At 38.3% G+C, this 23,552-nt stretch overlaps 1 protein-coding gene across 1 annotated transcript in view; it reads left to right on the top strand.

Moving 5' to 3' along the window:
* The first annotated feature begins 389 nt into the window (after window positions 1–389).
* The window catches only part of LOC130265125 (DNA excision repair protein ERCC-6-like 2), a 30,671-nt gene continuing 7,508 nt past the window's right edge, over window positions 390–23,552 (top strand). The window contains exons 1-10 of the mRNA XM_056513954.1: window positions 390–653; window positions 3,149–3,573; window positions 7,793–7,912; window positions 9,336–9,529; window positions 12,102–12,263; window positions 13,429–13,636; window positions 15,051–15,191; window positions 16,685–16,798; window positions 18,231–18,350; window positions 22,913–22,984. Of these exons, the coding sequence (XP_056369929.1) occupies window positions 632–653; window positions 3,149–3,573; window positions 7,793–7,912; window positions 9,336–9,529; window positions 12,102–12,263; window positions 13,429–13,636; window positions 15,051–15,191; window positions 16,685–16,798; window positions 18,231–18,350; window positions 22,913–22,984 (1,578 nt within the window). The 5' untranslated portion in view covers window positions 390–631. The remainder of the gene's footprint in view (window positions 654–3,148; window positions 3,574–7,792; window positions 7,913–9,335; window positions 9,530–12,101; window positions 12,264–13,428; window positions 13,637–15,050; window positions 15,192–16,684; window positions 16,799–18,230; window positions 18,351–22,912; window positions 22,985–23,552) is intronic.

Genomic DNA, 23,552 nt, shown 5'->3' with positions numbered 1-23,552 from the left:
GAGAAGAGCCTGGTTCCACCGTCTGACACCCTCCCTTCAGATATTTATACACATTTGAGATGGTCCCCTCTCACACATCTCTTCTCGACACTGAACAGGCCCAGCTCCTTCAGCCTGTCCTCACAAGAGAAATGCTCCCAAGGCCCCTGTTCCATGCTGGACTCACTCCAAGACTCTTTTCCCCTGAGGAGCCCAGAACCGGACACAACGCCACAGGGCAGGACAGGCCCCGCCACCACACCGCTCCCACCCCAGCCCGCGCCGCCCCGCCAGGAAACCTCGCGATACTTCCCGCCGGCCTGCCGGCGCCTGTAAGCGCGGAGCACCATGGCAGCGCACTTCTCGCGATACCCAGCGGCCGCTGCCGGTGCCGGGCGGGGCGAGGCGGACGCGCGGCCCCGGCCGCGGGCTCGGCTGTCCCGGCTGCGGCTGTCCCGGGGCCGCCCGCGGTGCGGGAGCGGGGACAGCCCCGGGGCCCTTCCCTGAGGCGCCCCGGCAGCTCCCTCGGCGCCGCCCCGCCGTGACCTGCCCGGCGGAGGGGCGGCGGCGGGTCCCCAGCGCGCCTGTGCCCGTCGGCCCCCGGTGCCTCTGCCCGCGGGCCCCGTCGGGCTTTGAACAGCCAAAAGTTAAAATGTGTGGTGATGATGTCCCAGGTAAGCGTCTTCCGTGTGTCTTGCTCTACAATATCCTCGAATTTTGTTTTTACAGTCATTTATTAGAATGTAAAATAAATAAAAAAACAGAAGGGAAAACAAAACCTTACACTCTACATTAAATGGTCATTCCTCACTAGAGTTAGAGAGCATTCGTCATAATTCCGTAGTGGAGTAGTGGTTGAAAGGAACTGGTGTGTGACAGGAGGCCATTACCGCCATGATTTAATACAGTTGCTGTTGACAGTGGCACATTTTTTCCACCTGCAGTAAGAGGGGTGATAAGGCAAACATCTTAAATACCAGCTTTCATCATTGGTGGCAAGTGTACTATACCCATGCTAGGAAGCCATAGGAGATTTTTTTGGTTTTGTTTTTAAAGACAGTGGTCCACATAAATTACGCTTCTCATTCAAAAGCCAAGAACTTGGTGAATCATGCTAGTTAAAGTAAGCAGTTCACGCTTTGGGTTTGGCCGCATTATTTTCTGGCCTTTTGTAAGCAATGGTGTCCTTTATACCATTTTATGTCTTAGCCTTTTTCTCATTCTGTTCCCCACTTCTCCTTAGGTTTGGAGCTTAGTAACACCAGTACTATTGCCCAGTGTAATTTATTCCACCTTGCCCTGAACTCCAGTTGTGATGAGTCATATACTACTCCTTAGCCTCAAGTAAATGCTTCGTTAAAAACAAAAACTCTGTATTCTTAAATCATGGCTTTGAGAGCCTTTAAACATGCGTGTCCATTCACTACTGTGGAAAAAAAAAAAGGAATTACCAGAAGTTCTCTGCTATTTAAACTTTGATTTGCGTATTTAAAAGTGTGCTGTACATAGCTGGTTTCAGTTTTTCAATTTTGGTTCCTGTTCTCATGAAATTGTGGAAAGAATGCTGCTGGGAGAAGTTAATGTACTCTTCTTTTTGCATTGAGATGAGAGATGCTTACAAATGCCATGAACTTTAAGAATTAGTTATGTATGATTTGTTGACAGTATAGCCTGTACTTCACCCTAGCCTCAAAAGGTTACATTTGAGCTTCACATCTTTGAGAATATCTGAGGGAATGGCTGAAGATCTTGGAGCAGCTTATGTAGCAGGTCCCAAGGTGTAGGGCTGAACTCCAAATAAAGATGGTGGGGGCATTATTAAAGACATCTGCAAAATGTTGAATTGAATGGAGAGGCTGTGGTTTATGACCTTGCTAGTGTAAGAACTAGTGAGCAATCAGTTTAGGTCTTTGGATTGACATTCGTATCAGGCAGAAGCGTGAGATGTCTCCAGAGCAGGCCCATAATATTTTTAGTCAGAAGTCACCAAATACTGGGAATCTGCATGCGTTGAGAGGGGAGTGGAGCTACTCGAAAGAGAGCAGTCTGCTGGTTTTGCTAAACAGAAAAACCTGGCCCATGTAATCTCTCCAACTAAAAGAATTACTTTAGAGGCCAAAGAATTTTGGAATTACGGTGTTTTGTAGGCTTGTACTATTTTTATTGTTACCTACATGTCAGCTTAGAGCCAGTGCTGGCTGCAGAATAGTGAACTTGGCTACATGGGTTCTTTTGATTTCTCTGAGTGTATAGAATTAAATCTATTTAGTAAATGAATTGTAGTTATAATTGATTTAACTAATAGATTGTGGACAGTAGTCCTGTAAGTGTACGCTTCCAAGCTCTCAGAACTTGATGAGGAGAGCCAGTCTTCTTTCAGTTTTTACACAGAGACATTAAAATGGGTGAAGGTGGAGTTTCTTGCCTTCAGAACTTTTTTCCTTACCTCTGAAAAGTGTCTGGGTTGATGTGTCCAGGAACATATACCACCACTGGTCATAGAGTGATGAATGCTTGCTCTGGTGCAAGACTCTGTCTGGCTCACACTTCCTGTAAAAAAGGTGCCTCTCACGGGAATTGATAATGACTTTCTTATAAGTATCTGAACTTACTCAAGCAAATGGATAAGAAGCAATAAAGGTTCTGAGATTAATCATGTATCTCCTTGTTTTGGGATGACTGAGCAGGACAAGATTAGAAATTGGTTCTGCAAACTCAGATGATGACCCTTTTTCTCTCAGTTCAGGTTTGGAGAACTTTGTATGCAGCCATTATTTGCGAGGTCTTTTTACTGTGAAGAGTGAAGACCTTGTTTTTTCTAGTAGAGGTATTTTGTTCTGTTTTTCATTGTCAGTATGATGTGAGGTCTTCCCACTTTGATACATACTACTGTGTTTGCCTGTATGAAGCCACTGTGTAAACTTAATGCAATGGAATTTGGATTTGCTTTTTTTTTCTGTACATCTGTTATTTCTGAAATAGTGGTGTTAAAGCAAGCTATAATTTTATGTCTAGCTCAGGCTATTTTGATTTTAGTGCTACCTTCAATATGAAGTTGTATGCATTTTGTCAACTAAATTTACATCCATTTTTTTAATAGTGAAGAAAGTAAATACTTTGTACATCAGACCAGTTTATCACTATGTGTGTTTTGGTTTTTTTTTTATAGACCACTGGCATATTGGGGAGAAATGCCTGGCCCCTTGTTCTGAAAATGGAAAACTTCATGAAGGAACAATAACTTCTCTTGAAAAGGACAAGAATGGAAAATCATTTGCTGTTGTATCATTCTTGGAATCTGAAGAAAGGAAAATACTAATAACAAAACTTTGTAAAGTCAAAGACAGTAGAGGACCCTGGAAAAGCTTAATATTTGATGAGGGTGATCTGGAAAAGCCATATTTTCCTGACCAAAATCTTCCATCTCCTGCAGTTGCTTTTAAATTATCTGACAATGGTGATTCTATCCCGTATACAATTAACAGATACCTGCGTGATTATCAAAGGGAAGGAGCCCAGTTTCTGTATAAACATTATGCTAATAAAAGAGGGTGTATTCTTGGAGATGATATGGGCCTTGGAAAGACAATACAGGTATTTTTTTTGTTTGTTACAGTGGGACAATATTGTATTTTCTGGGATCTGTAAATCTTTTTTAAAAAGCATTTTATTTATGAAGTTTATACTTACCTCTGCTGTTGCAGAGATGGGTGAGGCAGGACATGATGTCCAGGACAGCACTCAGAGCCAGGAGCCTGTTGCTGATTTAGGACTCACTCCTTACAGGCCATAAAACTTGGATGTGGCTTCTTTCAGTATAAGCATGAGTAATTACGATAATTAAAATGTTAGCGTGTTGAATTTACTTTGAGGATTGCTACCTGCCTATCATAAAAGCAGTTTGCACTGGAGTACGCTGAAAGAACTTCAGGTCCTTATCTGGCTCTTGCATTTAAAATACCTTTTTCCTTTTTTGCCGAAAACAAATAGTTTCACTGTTCTAGGAATGCAAAGGAACTGACAGTTTTACTCCCATCTCTGGAAACAGTGCTTTGGTATTCCATGCTACTTCTGTCACTCTTTTGGAAATGCAGCTTGATGCAGACTGATGAGAGGACAAAATGTTGCTGGACTTTTTCATTATGCTTTGAATTTGTGTGACCTAAATTATGTATTTTTTTACTTTTTTAAACTTACTTTACTATAATTAAGGTATTTTTATGTGTGGAAATTCTCTATAATCTTTCTGATTTAAAGTTAGCAGTTTGAGTTCTGTGGAGGATAATCTGTGTCCCACTCTCTTTTCTTTTGCTCCATGTGTCCAATGTAAGCTCATTCCTTCACTGACAGGTATTGACTGTGGTATCTATTGCCCTTCCATTTAGGAGAATGTTGACAGATGCCTTTTGGCACAGAAAAGTGTTGTTCTGTAGCAAACTTAACAAGAGGAGTGGGTGATCGAAGCTGTCAAAACTCTGCACAGAGCATGTAGAGGTGTATCACGTAGTTGTATACATAACTGATGATGCTCTGTTAACAGATGCTTATTAATACTAAACTCCATTTCTTTTAAGCATGACCGTGGTTATTGTACATGGTAGTTGAAGAATTCAGTAATTATGGAAGACTGCTACTCAGAGCTGCAAATAATCTGATTTAATGTAGTAAGAAATATCTGTCTATCTATCTATCTATCTATCTATCTATCTATCTATCTATCTATCTATCTAATCTATCTAATCTATCTTATCTATCTATGTGAAAGATAATAGTAAACTTGGGGGGGCGGTGGGAACTAAATTTAGTTGTCTTGATTGCATCTTGCATTTTTGAATCTCAGAGCTGATTCTCTAGGCATATTTATCACATAGTGACAGTGCGTTCCTATGTGGAATTTACATCTTATGGCTATTTTTTAAAATCTCTGTCAAGTTTTCAGAAGGAAGGTAGAGATTTCAAAGAATATCTTATGTGAAGAATATTGTATGTAAAGAATATTAAGCAGGGATTCTATGAGTACATAGGTCAGAAAAGAAAGGTTGAGGAGTCTGATCTGAGACAGTGGCCAAACTCATGCCTGACCAGTCTGGTGACCTTAGATAATGGGATAATGGTAATGGTCAATATAGGAAGATGAATGGATGTCTCTGCTTCTGTAGGGCCATTGATATGCTTCCACATGACATCCTTACCTCCAAACTGGAGATGAGTGGATTTTTATGGATGGATGAGGGACACTGCCATGGATAAGGAACTGGCTGGCTGGCTGGATGTAGCCAGAGAGTTGTGGTCAATGCCTCTGTGTTGAGATAGATGCCAGTGATGAGTGATGTTCCTCAGGCTCTGTTTTGGGACAGGTTGTGCAGTGTCTGCTGCAATGATGTAGACAGTGTGCACCCTCAGCAAGTTTCCAAATGACAAATCTGAGCAGTGCAGTTGACACAACAGAAGGAATGGATGCCATCCAAAGGGATCTGGACAAGCTTGAGAATTGAGCCCATGATAACCTTGTGAAGTTCAACAAATCCAAGTGCAAGGTGCTGCACCTGGGCCGGGGCACTCCCAGACATGAGCACAAATGGGGAGTTGTTGTAGGAAGCAGCCCTTACAGGACGGACTGGGGGATTCTTGAGGGTGAAGAGCTGGACATGAGCCAACAGTTGATTTACTGCCTAGGGGTGTATCCAAAACAGCATGTCCAGCAGGTCAAGGGAGCTCCCTCTGCTGCACTCTTCTGAGACCCTACCTGGAACACTGCATCCAGTTCTGGGGGTCCCCAGCACAGGAGGGATGTGGTCCTGTTAAGAGTAGGTCCAGAGGAAGCCACGAGGTAGGCACAAGGGATAGATGCTCTCTCCTGTGAAGAGAGGCAGAGAGATTTGGGGCAGTTCAGACTAGAGAAGGCTCTTGGGGGACCTCACTGTGGCCTTCCAGTAACCTTTGTGTTCAAGGCCAGGTTGGATGGGAGCAATCTGGTCTAGTGAATGGCATTGCCCATTGCAGGTATTGGAACTACGTGACCTTGTAAGGTTTCTTCCAACCCTTATCATTTTATGGTTCTCTGATCTTGTGTATTTTTTATAAAACACAGTGTTCATGTTTAAGTTCAGCATGGGAAAGGCAGTTCAGTGGATATGAAGTAAAATGTTAGAATTCACTTGTTTAGGAGAGTTTAGTACGTATGAAAAAATGTAACTAAACTTCACTGAATAACTGATATAGTTGTAGAGAAAAGTTGATTTGTGCTTGTAAGTTGGCTGAAGCTCACTGTTTCTGAGTTAGAGGATGATTCATGAGATAAAGACTTTTCTAGAAATCCTTTGAATTTTAATGTTCTTTGTACTTCTGAATTGATTTTTGCTTTTAATGGCCTGACCATATGGTTCATTCATAATAAGCTGAAGTTTAAATGAAGGCAAATAGAATAATGTTGTTTCTTAGTGTGATTACACTAGTTTGCTGTCAAGGCATTTAGGCTGCTTCTTGCTTTATCTAGAAGTGCCAATGATTTGTGATAATGAGTAGCTGTTTCTCTGCCTTTGTTACTCTTAGAAATTTGTGATGGAAATTCTTCCATGATTGAAGAATCTGGAAAAGATGTGGAGATTTGTTGTTAGTTGAATTTGATTCTAATTCTCAAAGGATTAAAAAAAAAAAAAAAAAAAGTACAAGTCATTAGTTAAACAACATATGCAAACTGGCAGTTCATCTTGACCTCTGTTTATGAGATATTATGTATAAAAATGCTTGGGTTACTTTGATTCTACATACCTTTCTTTCACTCTGTGGTCGTACATATCATGGAATTTCTTCTCTCTTCTGTCCATCTAGTTATTCTTTTCAGGCAGGTATTTTTTCTGCACTCCTGCTCTCCTGACTCATATTAGAGGGAGAAAGTTCTTTTTTGGGAAATCAGCAGTTAGTAGCTTTATCTCTGTCCTGCTATGAGCAGCTGTGTAGCAGCTGCAAAAGGAAGTAGCTGGAGTTGGATGCTCTGAATGAAAGGGGCCTGTTGAGTTTTCAAAAAAACGGGCACCTCTCTGATGATGCATCTGGTCCTTGCTGCTGCTTCATCCATGGATACTATTTATCCCAAGTGCATTTTGGATTTGTGTGTTCTGGCCAGATATTTCACTGCCTTCTTCCTGTTTTGGATTATGAAAGGAGGAGTTTGGAATATCCTATGCTGGGATGTTTGCTCTTGCTGTGGTGTATTATAATAAATATGTTCTCGTTATCACATTGAGTGGTTTGAGGCAGATGGGAGAGTATAGCACAAAAGAAAAAAACATGGTTTTGATGTCAACAGCAGGAATTTGAAGGAATGGAACATACAGAAAATGGCATATTAGTAAAAACCATTCCTCTAGTATAAGCCTCTTCTTCCTTTTGCAGAAATAACATAGAGAAGACAGTTAGAGGATATCTATTCCTTTTGTTTTGTCATCTGAAATTCAAGTACCCTGAAAAGCAGGGGAATTGCAAGACAAACATCATCTCTATTTTTTCCTGATTCATTCATACTCTGTCTCTTGTGTATTTTTGTGGCTTTTCCACTTAAAGAATAAAAGAGTGAGAGCAATTAATTGCTCTTATCATTAATTCAAGGAATTCTTGGGAATCCAAGGGAGGGAGGGATCTGATTTTAAAACCAACAAACATCACTTACCTACACCCCTCAGAAAAAAAATCTCCCCCCACTGAACCAGCTTCTGAAGTCCTGCCCAGGATTTTGTCCTAAGTGTTTATTTTTTGTGGAATTCATTCAATTTCTTATTGTACCTAGTCACTGAGAGTTGTTTTCTTTCTCAAGGTCATTTCATTTTTGGCTGCAGTGCTGCACAAAAAGGGAACACATGAGGATATTGAAAATAATATGCCGGAATTTTTACTGAGGACAATGAAAAAGGGCTCAGATTGTAACCCCAAGAAGGTACAACTTTTAGTGATACTATCCTAAGGATTTTCTTGAAAGGCAGCATTCAGATTTGTCTGTTTGTTTGTTCTAGGAGTTTATGTACATTAATTTTTAAAATTCAGCTGCTGAAGTAGGATTTCATGCCTTTCCTAGTACTGTTTGGGAAGCCTTCAGGTTACCAGACTGTCATAATGCCCTCTCTCTCTAGTTGTTACTGTCTAATATGTTACTACTGTTCGTCTGCACTGACAGAAGACATTTGGAGGTGTCTGGGTTTGATTTGTAGCTAAAATACATTGAAAAGCCCATGAGTAGAAAATTAGTGTTGTGTGACGATATTTTTAAAGTAAAAAAAGCAACGGGGTATTTAATTAATACAGATGTGTATGTTTGTAAATGTTTTGCTAATAGTCTTGTGACCTTGTATGTTCTTGATTGGCTGTCCTAATGTCGGAAGTATGTCTGGCTGATAATCTAAGTAATCAAATACCGTGACAGCAGATAAAAGGTACATGTAAAAGTCCTATGTGAATAAGATAAATCTGAAGATCATTTTAATTTTACCCATTACAGAAACCATATGATTTCTATTTTCCATTGTTGTTTTTATTTTGCTGGAGTAGTTTGAGAATTTGACTGGCATAACGTGTCACATGACTGTAGCTCTGTGAATAATGGATATGTGCTCCTCAGGTAATACAAGCTGAGAGGAAGGGGTAAAGGAGTAGCACTTTAAGTGCAAAGAAACAGGAATGTTTCTGACTAAGCATAAGAGAAGAATGTTACTTTGAGGACAATTAATGTTGAAACAGGTCACAGAGAGGTTGTAGACCCCTTCCATCTTTATGCGGTTTTTAAGACCTTAGTTGGGAAAGCCTAGCTTTGAAGTCAGTGTTGCCACTGCTTTTACTATAAAGTTGGACTGAAAATGTCCCAAGGTCACTTCCAACCTTATTGATTTTATTATCCTGTGATATTAAATGAATTGTGTGAGCGGTCCTAATTTTTTTTAACCCTTTTCAGGAGTATTTGTTTTCAAGTCACATGATGACTAGACTTGTGGATTTGAGGAAGCTGCTTATCCTTTTCATGCATTTATTTTCTCCATTTGTAAAACATTTGATGGTATATAGATGGTGTAACAAAGCAAAATGATACTGTTTCATCTCTTACTGCAGTTGTTAGAGTATAATTTGATTAAGTGGTGCTTTTTAGTATTTAATTTTAGTATTATGTTTTTTTCTGCTGTATTATATACAAATTGATTGCTTTTGAATTGAAATTAACTTTGGATATTTTCCATACATCCTTTGAAATGACAGAATTAAACAGTCAAACTGCTCAGAGTAGTAAAACAGTCAAGATCTTGACTTCAGTTTTTGGGAAATTGCTATGTTGTAGTTTTTCAACTGATACTACTATATATATTTGTTTTCAGACTTTTCTCATAGTGGCCCCTCTTTCAGTGCTGTACAATTGGAAGGATGAGTTAGACACATGGGGATACTTTAAGGTCTCTGTCTTACATGGCAGTAAAAAGGATGATGACATGAGTCGCATCAAGCAAGGGAAATGTGAAGTTGCTCTTACAACTTATGAGATACTCCGCCTGTATTTGGATGAATTTAACAGGTAATAGTTTTAATGTGTTTTTTTACACACTGGATTTTTACTGTCTAATTGTGCATTGTTTTTTTCAAGGATTTGTTTCTGTGTAATATATTTACTGTTAAATCCATTGACTCACTGTGCTGCAGAGAGGAGTTCCTGTACTATTGAATTTATCCTGTACTATGGAATTTAACTGTTAAATGAATGAAACAGTTCTAGTGGGTTGACCTTGGCTGGACATCAGGTGCCATCAAGCCACTCTATTAGTCCCATTGTCAGCTGGACAGGGAAGAGAAATTAGGATAAAAAACAGCTCTTTAGTTAAGATAAGGCAGTTTACTAAAGCAATAGCAAAGATCTATGCGTGCACAAAGAGGGGAAAAAAGGTTTATTTTCTTCTTTCCATCATCAAGCAGTGTTGAGCCACTGCCTGGGAAGCGGGGCTTCTGCACACATAGCAGCTGCTCTGGAAGGCAAACATCATAAATAACAAATGCCCCATTCCTCCTCCTTTCCTTAGCTTTTATATCTTAGTTGATACCATCTGGGATGAGTTATCCCTTTGGTCAGTTTGGGTCAGCTGGCTGAGTTTTGTCCCCTCCCAGGCTCTTACCCATTCCCACTCTGCTGATGTGGTGGGAATGAGAGACAGCACTGATGTTCTTCCAGCGCTGCCCAGCAGTCACCAAAGCACCAGTGTGTTAACACCACCTTCCCAGCTACACTCAGACCTCTGAGAGCTGCTGTGGGGAAATTAACTCCACCTCAGCCAGACTCAATACAAATGTAATTGGACTCTTGGTAGCAGTGTTTGAGTAGTTCCCATAAAATCAGTCTTTGCTGCTAACATAGTTATGAAATGTTCTCTGAAAGATGCAGGAATTGCCTGCCTGAAAGCTGATGACAGCTAAAAGATACGTAGAAGGTATTTCTGTCTTTTAGTTCAGTTTAAGGAGAGCAATCACCTGAAAATTTTAGCAAATGTTTGAAAAGGTATTTTCCTTATTATATGCTCTTTTCACCAGCTTGAGCCCTAAAAGCTTTGAGATTTAAATCCACACATTTCTCCTAGAGAGAAATCCTAGATGTTCTTTTCCGTTATGTCATCTTGGAAGTAGGGTATGAGTTGTGCTGATGGCTGGTGGTAGCAGCTTGCCCTCAGCAGCTGATGTAAGTGAATCTGCAGATCTTGGCGTTTTGGGTGTTGGGGAAGGTCCAGCCCCCAGAGAATACCCTAGTTGTCTGGAGATCCATCATCAAAACAATCACATCTTCATCTCTGTTCTCAGGTCTGAAGTACAGAGAGCAGAGAAGTAGAGATAGAAGAGTAAAGTAGTTTTGTTATCAGCCCCCTAACTATTTGTGTTCTTTTTGAGGAACTCTTCATGCTTGATCTGTGATCTGACTGTGGTCAGGAAGTAGGTGCATGTGGAGCAGAGCTGATGTGACTTGCACATTACTTGCAGGTGACTGCCTGCAAATACATTTCTTCGGCACACAGATTTACCAAACTGTTTCTGCAGAGGATGTGACTGACTCTTGACACCTGAAGAAGCTTTGTGACTTGCTTTACTGCAGTGATGGGTTGGCCTCAAAAGCTGCTCTTAAATAATCAGCTATCAGGAATAAGAATACATATGCTCAGTTATGCATGTAGATCAGTATGAGAGATTTAAGTGGAAGGAGCTAGGATATGAACATCTGTTAGACTTTTCAGAAACTCCAATATTTAGCATATTTTGGGAATGTAGGAACAAACGTATTTAGTGGGTAGCAAAAATGCCCCAAGATCAGCCTTCATTAGTGAGCTGAATGCAGCTTGCTCAGGAGACAGGCTTTCTACTAAACATCTCTGCACGTCTGTTTCAGCTTTTTGCAGCATTTTAAACTGGATATAGTTGTTTGCTGAAATATTCATATATATGAAGTGAACTCACAAGTTAGTAAATCTCTTTCTAGGGACTTGAAGACGTTTTTTATTATTATCACAGAATATGGGTCATTCTACCCCTAAGTTTTATTCTTGAACTGGCTTTGAAATATCTTTTGGTCACTGCTTATAGATATGTTCATTCTCATCGCAATCCCAAAGTATTGAAATTCCTCTGCTATACTGGTATTGTATAGATACTTTTGAGTGATACTTTCTTGTAGAACGCCATGCAGATTGAAATGTTTTCAGTTCAGTGGGATAATTTTTGTTGGGAAAATGAAACATATGTATTTTAAGCGTATTTAAGTAGTTTACTTTCAGGCACTTGCTTATTTTTTGTAAATCTTAATTATGGAGTTAATTTTAGTGGGATGTGGTGGATTCATTGGTCTACAGATTGAAAGATGCTTTCTTCGCAGGAAGCTTTTGATACAGGTAACAGTAGCTAATTTATTTGGTGATACAGTTTAGCCGTTATGTTCGACTCTCCTAATTGAATTTTACTATAAAACAATACAAAGAAATGGAGGGGAAACTAGGGAAATCAGTAATGATGTGTTATAGTGCCATCACAGCTATTTGTGTGGCTGATTTCACTTTTTGTATGAGGGATTATGGGACAAGTAATGTAAATTAATGAAATCTTTTTTTGATCTGCAGTATAGAGTGGTCTGCTGTGATAGTGGATGAAGCACATAGAATCAAGAATCCAAAGGCTCAAATAACTCAAACCATGAAGTCATTAAAATGCAGTGTTCGCATAGGTCTTACTGGAACCATTCTTCAAAACAATATGAAGGAACTTTGGTGTGTTATGGACTGGTAAATAAAATATTTTCTTTTATGCTTAAACACTTTCGTGTGTTAACTGTGCAGTGAGTTTGCGACAGGACTGGGTGATATGGACCCATCTGTGTAATAAAATAACAACAACACACAACTCTCAACCTCAAACACCTAGGTTTTTTTTGAGAATATAACTTTCTAGCAAGGTAAGCTCCTGGTATTTTATGGTTACTTAATACATTTGGAGTTCATCCCAGGTGGCTTCTTTGGGGAATTTGGGAAGTAGTTAAAATTATTCTTCCTCCACCTCCCATATTACCTTTTTTTTGGTTTTTTTTGTTTTTTTTTTTTCCTAAGGACACTCTTTTTTTCTTCCTTCACCCAGTAGATAGGGAATCATTACACAGCCTTGACCAACATAGGGCCTTTGTTCTGTCCAGTATGTGCAGGTCATTCTGACCTATTTAGAAGATAAAAGTAATAATATTTTACTTTTATTTTCAAAATGCACAAGTGCTCATATTTGAAAAGTAATAGCCAGAAAAGCTTTTAATGGTCATGGAGAGGTGCAATTGACCATAGATACAAATCTAAACCTCCTGGGAATGCTTTGCAGAGGAAGAACAAAGAAAACATACTTTAAACAAAAGGATATAGAGAACAAAAATTGCTGGAGGAATGTTTTAAGCTTAGTGTTGCATCTGGTTCATTAAAACTATGCTGATATTATTAGTAAATTGTTCCAACGTGTAAGGGTGCCAACAATTACTAAATTCTTTTTACTATTGAGTTTCTCAGTATTTTATTTAGTTAATTATAGTATCTGCATATTTTGTTTTTGTAAAATCAGTAAAATTTGAAAACATGACTGCTTAGCTTCCAGTTTTGGCTCCTCAACACTAGCAGCATTGTAGTTTAGAGGCTCTGTATACTTGTGATTTCTGTTGTTCTGCTAAACTTTTTTTTTTGAGATTGCAACCCTTTTCCTAAGGGATATGTTTTATCATTTGAGAATCACAGAAAACAGATGAAAAATGGCATGTCTTAGAATAGTATATGTTTCTATTTGTACTTCTTGTAATTTTTAGTAGTTTCTCTAATGACTGCTGCTTTAAAAGGTCTTGCTGTTAGCCAGAAAAAAAAATTATGGTATACTTTAAATCAGTGAATCAATCCCCCATCCCCTTTTGTTTTTTAATAGGGCTGTACCAGGACTTTTAGGTAGCAGAGTACATTTCAAGAAGAAATTTTCTGATCCAGTGGAGCATGGCCAGAGGCACACTGCAACTAAAAGAGAGCTAGCAACAGGTCGTAAGGCCATGATGAAGCTAGCAAGAAAAATGTCTGGCTGGTTTCTGAGACGTACCAAAGCGCTTATCAGTGATCAGTTGCCAAAAAAGGAAGATCGAGTAAGAGTGCCTTCACATTTCAAATACAATGCTAATGAATGTATCTCTTTTTTTTTTGTTTTCTTGCTGTTTTTTCTCTCTCGCATCATGTCTGTAGTTTATGGTTTTCTCTTCATCTTATTAACTTAAGAAGAATCCATAGCCTTGGAAAAAGTGCACTTGAAGTAGTGTGCTTTGTTCACATAATTACAATGATTGCACATTGAAATGGAGTTAATCAAGCATGAAAATGCTCAGCTACTCTTCTGACTGGTGATTTACACATCTGTTTTATGTGTGTTTTTGTCCTTATCTCTGCAAGCCTGAAGCAATATATGTAAATTTCTTGAAATTCTATGCAGAACTTCTGAATTTGCATCTTGACACTTTGTGTATGGAGCACTGTGCTTTTAACTCCCTCATTTTCAATCCTGAAATAAGTGAAAAATCTAAGACAAGCTGATTCTGTGACAGATCTGTAATCCTGTTCATCTGATGCAATTGTAAATATTATAAGAAGTGATAATACTGTATTGATATAGCTAAGAGTTCTGCTACATCTTTTCTTCTGAGTTGACAAATACGTAAATTTGCAGCTGGTTTTATTTTCAAAATTCGGTATTTTTTCTTCATCCTTAGTTTATAATAATGTCATCTAGGCTGTCTTCTGAAGGAAAGATTAACACAAACACGACTCAGTCTCTTTTCTGAATCTAGCAGGTTTTATTCTTTTCATTATCTTGTTAATGTGAGTATATGTTCAAGTTACTGCTGTATTGTTATAGCTCAGCGTGGTGCTGCTACTATGTGGATAGCGTAGGTTAAGGAATGATCTTGGGATTTCTGTCTCCTGCTGCTTAAGACTAAAGATGTCATGGAGATGCCACCCATGGTCTTTAAGAAGAGGGATCAGAGTTTTGGCCATAGCACTGTATAGATCCTTGCATTCTCATTGTTTATTCTGTTTGTCCCCCTTGCAGTAGTGCCCTACAACAGCTAATGCCTAAAAAGGGGAAAGAAAGGGCAAATTAAGCACCTTGAAAAACAGAGAGAAATCTGTAATTAACATTATGCATTTACTTCTCTCACTTTTCCTTCCTCGTCCTATTCCTTCACAGAAGTAATATTTAAAGCTTTTGAGCAAAATAGCAGCACGTTCTTATAGAATAATATTGATATACTTTGTAGAGTTTTGGGGTGGAATAAAATAAGTATGCATACATTTTGGCTATAGTTTCATGCCCTTTGGTGTCAAGGTCCACTTTTTTTTTTTCATTTGGTAGAATAATTTCCTGTAACTATTTGAGCAAGTGTAGTATTTATTTCTACCTTATTTTTAGTGATCTGTGATTTGTGTTTTTTGATGCGGTGGGGCTTTTTTGCCTTTCATTGTGTGCTTCACGTGATAATGCTTCTTGTGTTTTCTCTTTGGCAGATGGTGTTTTGTTCCCTAACTGAATTCCAGAAAGCGGTGTACCAGGCTGTGCTAGAGACGGATGATGTAACCTTGGTGTTAAGAGCAGGAGAGCCCTGTAGCTGCAACAGTGGCCGGAAAAGGAAGAACTGTTGTTACAAAGTAAGAACTTGACACTGTTTGGATTTTAGGGTGTAGTCTTCTGAATTTCTCCAGGGACGCTCTGCTGATGAAGAGCTGTTTGAAGCGTTTGCCTAGTTGCAGCCCGTCTGTTTGGGAAATCCCCACTGGAAATGTGGGAGCTGCATCCCCAACATGATGGAGTTAGGCACTTTGGGATTACTGTAAAACTGCTTTGTATGCCCTGAGCAGGTGATTGTTACATATGCAGTAAGTTCTAGACCTTTTGTATTAATAAATGCGCCTGTGATTTAGTTGATATTGGCAAGGGTACTGCATTGAGATGTTCAGTATATGTCAGGCATGCTGCTACCAGGTGCCTTAGATGGTTTGTGCAGGAGCTGCAGATGGGAGGCACCCTGAACTCAGCAGTTTGCCTGGGCAGTTCATTGTGTTCTAACTGCAGTTGTGCCTTTCTGTGCTGTTAAACATTTACTTTGCCTTGCTTCATGAGGGGAGAAGAGAGCCACCGAGCACAAGCCAAACTTTGTCCATGAGTAACAGCTTTGCAGATTTCTTCAGTCTTCTCTAGATTTCTTTAAACCTTGATTAGTCTAGCTTTGTGTTGTCTACCTCTCTCAGTGGGCTCAGATTAAGCACATCTTTTAAACATTTTAAGCATGTGTCACGTGGTTTTTTTCGGCCTTTTATCTTTCTGCCCTGCTCTGGTTCTTTCTGTAGTGTTTTGTGTTTTATTCCAAATGATATAGCTTCTTCAATTTCCCGCATCTTTCTTTATGAGCAATCTCCTTATTAATATTCCATAGATACTAGCCCTCTTTGCAGGCTTTTTATTCTAGTGGTGTTTCATAGAAAAAAAGAAATACTGCTGAACTTGATTCACAAAGGAGCGATAGGCAAGCCTTGAGATAGTTCATAAGACTATTCAACTATCTTATTCCATAGTTAACTCTGAAATTTAGTAACTTGAGAAGGCAAAGGAAAACAAACACTGATCAAACCATCCAACCATAACTAGGAAGATAGCTGGTGAGGTTCTTGCTGTTTTACTGTAGAATGTCTGAAGCTAGAATTTTGCTATTTGAGATGTTTGTAAAGCTTTATAGGCTTTTGCTGGAGACAAAAGTAAAGTTAGCAGTTGAAAAGTAAGAAATCATTTAAACTGCTCTTACTTGACTTAATCAGTTGTAAAGTTACCATCTTATTTACTGAAAAGCTCCTGGTTATCTCCATGTGCTGTCTGTAGAAGTTACTACCTGAAATGTTTAGCAAGCAATGAACATAGCTGTAGGGCTTTTTTCTTATTGAGAAGATGTTTCTAGTAATAGGGTGACAAAGCTACAGGAAAAACAAATCTTGGTTCAGTTTTATCAGAAATACACTATTCGTCTCTTGGGGATCAGTTATAGTACTAAGAATTATTAATGCATTAAATCTGGTAAGAATAGCATTTATTTGAGAATTTTACTTATTTTCAGTAGTATTTGCATATAATGTTTGGGGTTTTTTTGTAGGTAAATGCACATGGTGAAACGATTAAGTCATTGCGCTTCAGTTATCTAATGATCCTGCAGAAGGTTGCAAATCATGCTGCACTGCTGCAGACAGACAACACTAGCAAGCTGCAGGTTGGTTTCAGAAGTATCTAAAAAGTGGACTTGTGGAAAATGAATGGGAATGAAAACTCTTAAATAAAAATTGCTACTGGTCTCCTTTATAAGTCTTAACTAAAAGCAATTAATATATTTTGTGAAATTCCTTTTCCATTCAGTTATACAGAATATGACTTACTAAGATGTTGTACAAAACCACTTGTTTGTTTAGTTGATTCATATCTGAAAGTAAGGGTTATCAAACATGGAAGAGATTGTGGGGAGAATAATTTTAATGGTTCCTAATAGTGCCCTTTTTTGTTACTTTTATGAAGAGTGCCTGTAAGAGGAATGTCTGTGCAAATAAACAGATAATAGATAATTAGAATTTTTTTCTCTAGTACTTTATATTAAGAGCTGAATTTGTTTAAATAACAAGAAACATGTTTTAGAAGAAATTGCTCAAGGAAAGATCAGTATTAGCTTATCTTGATACTATGGCAAGCAACATGACCCACAAACAGCAGTTTTAGAAAAGCTTGTTTGTGAGCCTTAAAATCCAGGAAGGAGGAAAGGGATTTAGGGGTGCTACCTCTTTCTCTTAAAATCAATCAAGGAAGAGAAATCAGAATCTCCTAGCTAAGTTTGGAAGTTTGTTCCATTAAAGCAGTTTTGCTTTTTCAGAAATGTTACTTTTAGTGTCCAGCACATTATGCACAGCATATACCCAGATGTTTTCAGTGGGCTTTTTTGTGTCTTGCATATGTAGTTTTTGTTGTAGTAACATTTGATATTTAAATAACCTCTGAAATAATAGAATACAAGTATTTTGTGACTTAGAGTCTTCTGCATAATTATTGATTTTGCCAACATCTGCTAAAGAAACTAATTCTTTGTAGTATTTCTTGCCTTGAACGTTGAAGGCACTTATATGTGCTGTTCTTAGGTGAGAGATGTGATGTTTTCTTTCTCTCTGGAGAAGTGGACTTAAAGTGTGAGGTTGTGTCTAAGTTCAGAGCTGAGTTTAGCAGTGGAGCTTTATGTGGCTTTTGAACAGCTTAAGTGCATTTCCTGTACGGTTTTTGTTGTGGAACAATATGTAATTCCCATACTGGCTTGTTACGCCAGAGGGTCAAGAGAAATATTGGTGCACAACTGTTGGCTAATGCAAACCTCAAGGCAACAGAATTTTTTGAAACTAGCAAGTCTGGGCGGGAGAAGAAATTTTGAGTAGGATCCATGATTTCAGATTAAGAATCTCTCTCCTTTTTTTTTTTTTTTTTTTAATTAAACAGAGCAAAACACAGGATATGTTTTATCCAGCATTTTTGTAGTGGACTAAATGAAAAACCACATAACTCTGTTTGAGATACTTTGGCAGATAATATTTCAACCTGTTTAACTCCTTGCATGGCTTAATATAGCTCTGATTTTTAACACCTATTCAATCTTTCTGCTTTTCTTCCAGGAAGCACATATCAAACGAGTTTGCAGCCAGGTATTTTCCAGTTTTCCAGATTTTGTGCAGTTAAGCAAAGATGCAGCCTTTGAAACAATTTCAGATCCAAAATATAGTGGAAAAATGAAGGTAAACCTATTCCTTAGAAGAAAAATAAATATTATTAATAGTAATAGATGTGATGTATATTATATGGATATAAGAAAATGTACACCTAATAGTTTAGGGGATTTTAATTACTTTGCTTTTGGTTTATCATACAACAGCAAGTATCTCCTGTCATGATTCAGTATTTATTTGGACAAAGACTGGATAAGAGTAATTTGTGATGCTAAAATTTTCAGTGATTTTGGCTTCACGTGTGGATGGTGGGCATGGAAAGCTGCCAGGTGAGAAAGGATGTGGAGGTGCTGGTTAACAGTGGCTGGACATGAGCCAGCAGTTTGCGCAGGTTGCCAAGATGGCCAGTGGTATCTTGGCTTGTATCAGAAATTTTGTCCAGAGGATCAGAGAAGTGGTTGTTCCCATGTGTTCAGCATTAGTGAGGCCACACCTTGAGTGCTGTATCCAGTCTGAGCCCCTCTGGGCAAGAAGGACACTGAGATGCTGCTGGAGTGTGTCCAGAGAAGGGCAAAGGAGCTGATGAAGGGTCTGGAGTGTCAGGTTTATGATAAGCAGCTGAGAGAGATTGTTTAGCCTGGAGAAAAGGTCTCCCCTGAGCCTGCTTATTACTCTGTACAACTACCCGAAATGAGGTTGTGGTAAGATGCTGTCTTAATTCTGGCCAGAGTTAATTTTGTTCAGTAGTTGTGAGAGATTGGTGCCTGGAGTGGTGCAGGTGTGGCCAAGGGGTTATTCTGTATAAGCAAAAAGCCAAAGGTGTCCTGAAGTGCGTCAAAGGACGTGTGGCAGCAGGGCAAGAGAGGTGATTTTCCTCTTCTGCTCCACTCTTGGCAATGTACTGTATGCAGCTTTCTCAGCACAAAAAGTATATGAGCATGTTGGAACAAGTCTAGAGGGGGACCATGAAGATTATTAGATGGGTGGAACGTCTGTGAGGGAAGGCTGAGGGGAGTTGAGGTTGCTGAGTCTGGAGAAGAGAAGGCTCTTGAGTAATCTTATTGCCATCTTTCACTGATGAAAGAATTCTTAAGAAATCTGGAGAGGAACTTCTTAGGATAAGGATAAAATAGGATAAGGGATAACATGTTCAAAGTGCAAGAGAGTAAGTTTAGATTGGATAATAGGAAGAAATTCTTCATTGTGAGGGTAGTGAGGCACAGGAGCAGGTTCCCTGTAGAAGCTGTGGATGCCCCATCCCTGCAAGGGTTCAAGGCAGTTAGGATGGGGCTTTCAATCTAGTTGTTGTCATCCCTGCCCATGGGGGCATGGTTTGAAACTAAGTGATCTTTAACCCAAACTATTGTATGATTTGGTGGTCTTTGTGCCTGGAAGGAGGATAATGGGTTATATAGTTAATATTGAAAATAAGCTTGGTTTTGGATCCATTAATTTTAACTTCACAGTGCCAAAAACTGGTTCATACCTTTGTCGTGTGGTGACTTGCTTTTTGTTTTCTATTCTAAATTATAAATGGAAGCTATTTGTATTTTATACTGTGAAAGTAAAATCATTCAGGAAATATTTAATTTAGAAAGTTGTCTTACCATAAGAAAGTAATCACAGAAGAGTCAACTGGTACTAGAGCTTGGAAATGGCTGTATAAATTTTTAACATGTTTCTTTGGAAATAACTGAGACAAATGTTAGTAAAAGGTTTTTAATAACCTTGTTGCACTATAGTACTTGGCATTTCCTGTTTAGTAAGTAAATTCTATAAGCTAAGTGAAGTTCTTTTGTACTTTCATCTGGTCGTGTAGACTGACTAAGCATTACTTAGTCTTTTAACTTATAATTCAGTACAGACTACACAGAAATTTTGGTACAGGTGTATATTCTTTTGTAGATAAGCATAGTTGCAAAGGCGTAGTTTGTAGCATTTAAAAAAAATATTCAGGAGAGGGGGAAAAGTTGTTATTTTTTTTAATGAACTTTATTAGCTAAGCGGCCGTAACTGTTTTTCGGAGTTGAAAAGGTTCCATCTGCTTAACGTATCTGTTTTCCAACCAAACACAGATAAAACACACAGGGAAGCATTCTGTTATGGGATATGAATTGCTTCCACCAGTAAAACTAGATTTGCTTGTACCAAGGGTTAAAGAGTGGCCTGTATGTGGTGTTTGTATCCTACCTGTTGCTCTGGCTGCAGTCATCTCTCTGTGTTTTGCAAGCTCTAGCATTAACAATATGCCACACTGTGTTTTCTGTTCTGAATTTTGGATTACAACAAGAGCCTGGAAAAAACAGTCCCTACAGTCCAAATGTACAACATGTACAATCGTTGATGGTGTACCTAATATGGTGCAATGAGGACACTAATATATATGTGTAACAGGGGGAGGTAGGTAATACACAGTGATGAAAAGATTCAGCTTTTTTTGTGAAATTATCCCCTCCTTTTGACACATACTGTAGAACATAGTTTCCAAGCTTTGCTGATGTGTTTTTATTACAAGGTGAATTTCCTGCTTAGATTTTTGAATAGAAGTAGTTGACTGTATGAGAACTGAATGAAAGGAGTGTGCTGCTTTGTTTGGAAACCACTTTTTTGTTGTTGTGATGTAAGATAGTGTAAGGATAAGTGGTTCATGGGTTATGAAACACAGTGATTTCAGATTGTTCACACAGAAGTATTGGGGACTGCTTGGAAAAGAAGACAAGTGAGATTAGCTTTATAGTCCTGCAGTAGTTCTCTTTCAGACTACCTTGTTTGATGATTTCTACAGTTTTGTTGAAATTGTTTCTCAGAGAGACTTTTTAAGCTTTCCAAGTGTAAGGGGTTATTAAATGTCTGGGCAGTTGAATTTTTTTTTTAAAGATTTATTTTTTTTAATGGCACACATTTCCACAGACATCCGTTTGTGGGGTTTTGGAATACTGTTCTTAATATGAATCTCTTAGGAATAACTGTTGTATTGATTAAATTATTTTTGTTTGGGATATCATCATTCAGTAGGAAAATGGAAGTCTCGTCGAGCACTTTGCAAGCTGTGATAACCTCTACCATTAAACATAACTCTGATCCAGGCAGGTCTCGCTTTGAAGGCTTTAAAAAAACTGTAGGCTAACTTGAACATCTCTACAGAAAAAAAATTCTCAAAAGCAAGAGGTGAAATTTCATCACATGCAGATGACTCGCAATGTGTAGCAGTAGGGAAACATATTTAGATCCATGTGGACTCTTACAAAGAACATGTGACTTCTGCTTAGGTATTATCAAGTATTTGTGTTTTGGACTAAAACTATGCAGGATAATATCCTGATGTGCAAGTGTAATATTTACTTCTCTTTGGTGCAAAAGCATTCATTACTTTTCCCTGTTAGAGTTGTTTCTTACGCCAGAATATCTAAATTTGCAATAGGGATGAAATTGATAATTCCATTTAAGCAAATTGTGTGGATTTATTTTTTTATCCTTCTACAGGAAATTCACTATTTGATCTGTACTTTAATAATAACAACAATAACACAGAAGCCAATTCTCTCTAGTTTAAAAGAATGTAGCTTCTGTTTTACATAAAATGTAAATGTAGTATAGCTCTTGTTAAATTACCTGTTGTGTATTTTTTCCCCAGTAAAATAAATCCTAGTTTATATGTTCATGTACAAAAAAATCTGTCATTTGTACCTTGTTTGCACGTGTAACAAGCCAGCTAACATTTACTAAGGAGCTCATAAGTGACATATATTTACCGTTTTATGTTCTAGATATTGTCCAGAATTGTAACGTTAATACAAACATTCATCATTATTTAATTGTCAAAAATGTGTTAGGCCTATAGTGAAATAACTTTTGATTAACAGAATATCTATTTATCAGTGAATAAATACAATTTCAAATATATTTATTGCCCAGTCGGAAAAAGCTACAGTCATAGTACAGAGAATTCCTCTTTTCCCATTGTGTATGGCTTCTGGAGCTGTCATTGCCAGATGTGGACATGCTTCTTTTAAAAATAACAGTATCACTATTATACACAAGGCTCTGGATTATTTGCTTCCCCACCAGAAAAACGTTGTGTGTGGGCGGATTATTGGCATTTCAAGGTCTGTGCAGAGTCTGGGAAGCTGGATCCTACTGTAAACAGAGCAACAGATGAGAGTGGGAGCGGGGAGGGGCATACTTCTCACTGATTATTTTAAGAAGACAAGTTCCAAGAAGCTCTGAACTCAGATGTAGGACAGAAATTTTAAACAGACCTTGGAGTTTTCAGGATAAACGTTTGCATTTTTGAAATGAAAAAACTCAGAATCTGAGCTAATATGTAACATAAGTAACTTTTTGTTGCAGTCGGTGCACCGACCCAAGTAGCTTTTGAATCTACCTCTTAGTGGTCTGATTGCCTTTTTCACAGTACGATTTCCTTGTACATCCTTGAAAAATGCAGAGTCCCAGGATCTCCATTACTTTTGGCCCATTTATTATATTAGTAATGATTTTTGTTATGGCTATGTTTTGTTTTGCAAATAAGTACAGTGTAGCTTATTTGGAAGTTGAAAACATGAGTAAGTGTGAATGAGATGACCTGTAGATAAAAATTTCTTCATTTTTCTGCTGTGATTCATTTGCAGGTCCTTCAGCAGCTTTTAAATCACTTCAAAAAAAATAAGGATAAAGTTCTTCTTTTCTCCTTTTCCACAAAGGTGAGCTCTCTGTGATTTTTACCAATTAACTACAACAGTTAAGTTCTGGAGTGTGAAACTGAAAGTTGACACCTTGTCAACCACATTTCCTTATTGCTTCTACTGTGAGGAGTAGTTATGAGGACAGTGTGCCATACCCCACAAGCATGTTGAAACCTTATGTTACCTCATGATGAAAATGGTGATAGCAAAACAACCGTAACACTCTTCTGCTTTCCCTAGAGCTTTTTGAAATAGCTGTATTGCTTTAGGTGCAGATAGCTGAGTTCACCTGGTATGTCTTGAGTTAGAGCACTGTCACAGCTTGGCTTGACTACTGTATTGTAAAACCTTTGTATTAGCACTGAAAGTTGTTAAATTTCCTCATTGTAATGACTTTCAATCATCACCAGGAATGAAACTTCAATTCTTCCTACACTAGTTGATCTGAACTTAAAACTATCTAATTGGAGCAAGACATATGTGTACCTTTTACTTCTAAGGTACTTGCTCCTTGGTCTCCTCATTAGGGAATAATGTGTTTCCTGAAATAGTGCCCTCTATAGTATTGACGTTTTTATTTTAATAT

Source organism: Oenanthe melanoleuca, chromosome Z, assembly GCF_029582105.1.
Source record: "Oenanthe melanoleuca isolate GR-GAL-2019-014 chromosome Z, OMel1.0, whole genome shotgun sequence".
Classification (NCBI taxonomy): Eukaryota; Metazoa; Chordata; class Aves; order Passeriformes; family Muscicapidae; genus Oenanthe; species Oenanthe melanoleuca.
Note: the sequence above shows the minus strand (reverse complement) of the source record. Positions and strands in the feature narration are given on the sequence as shown.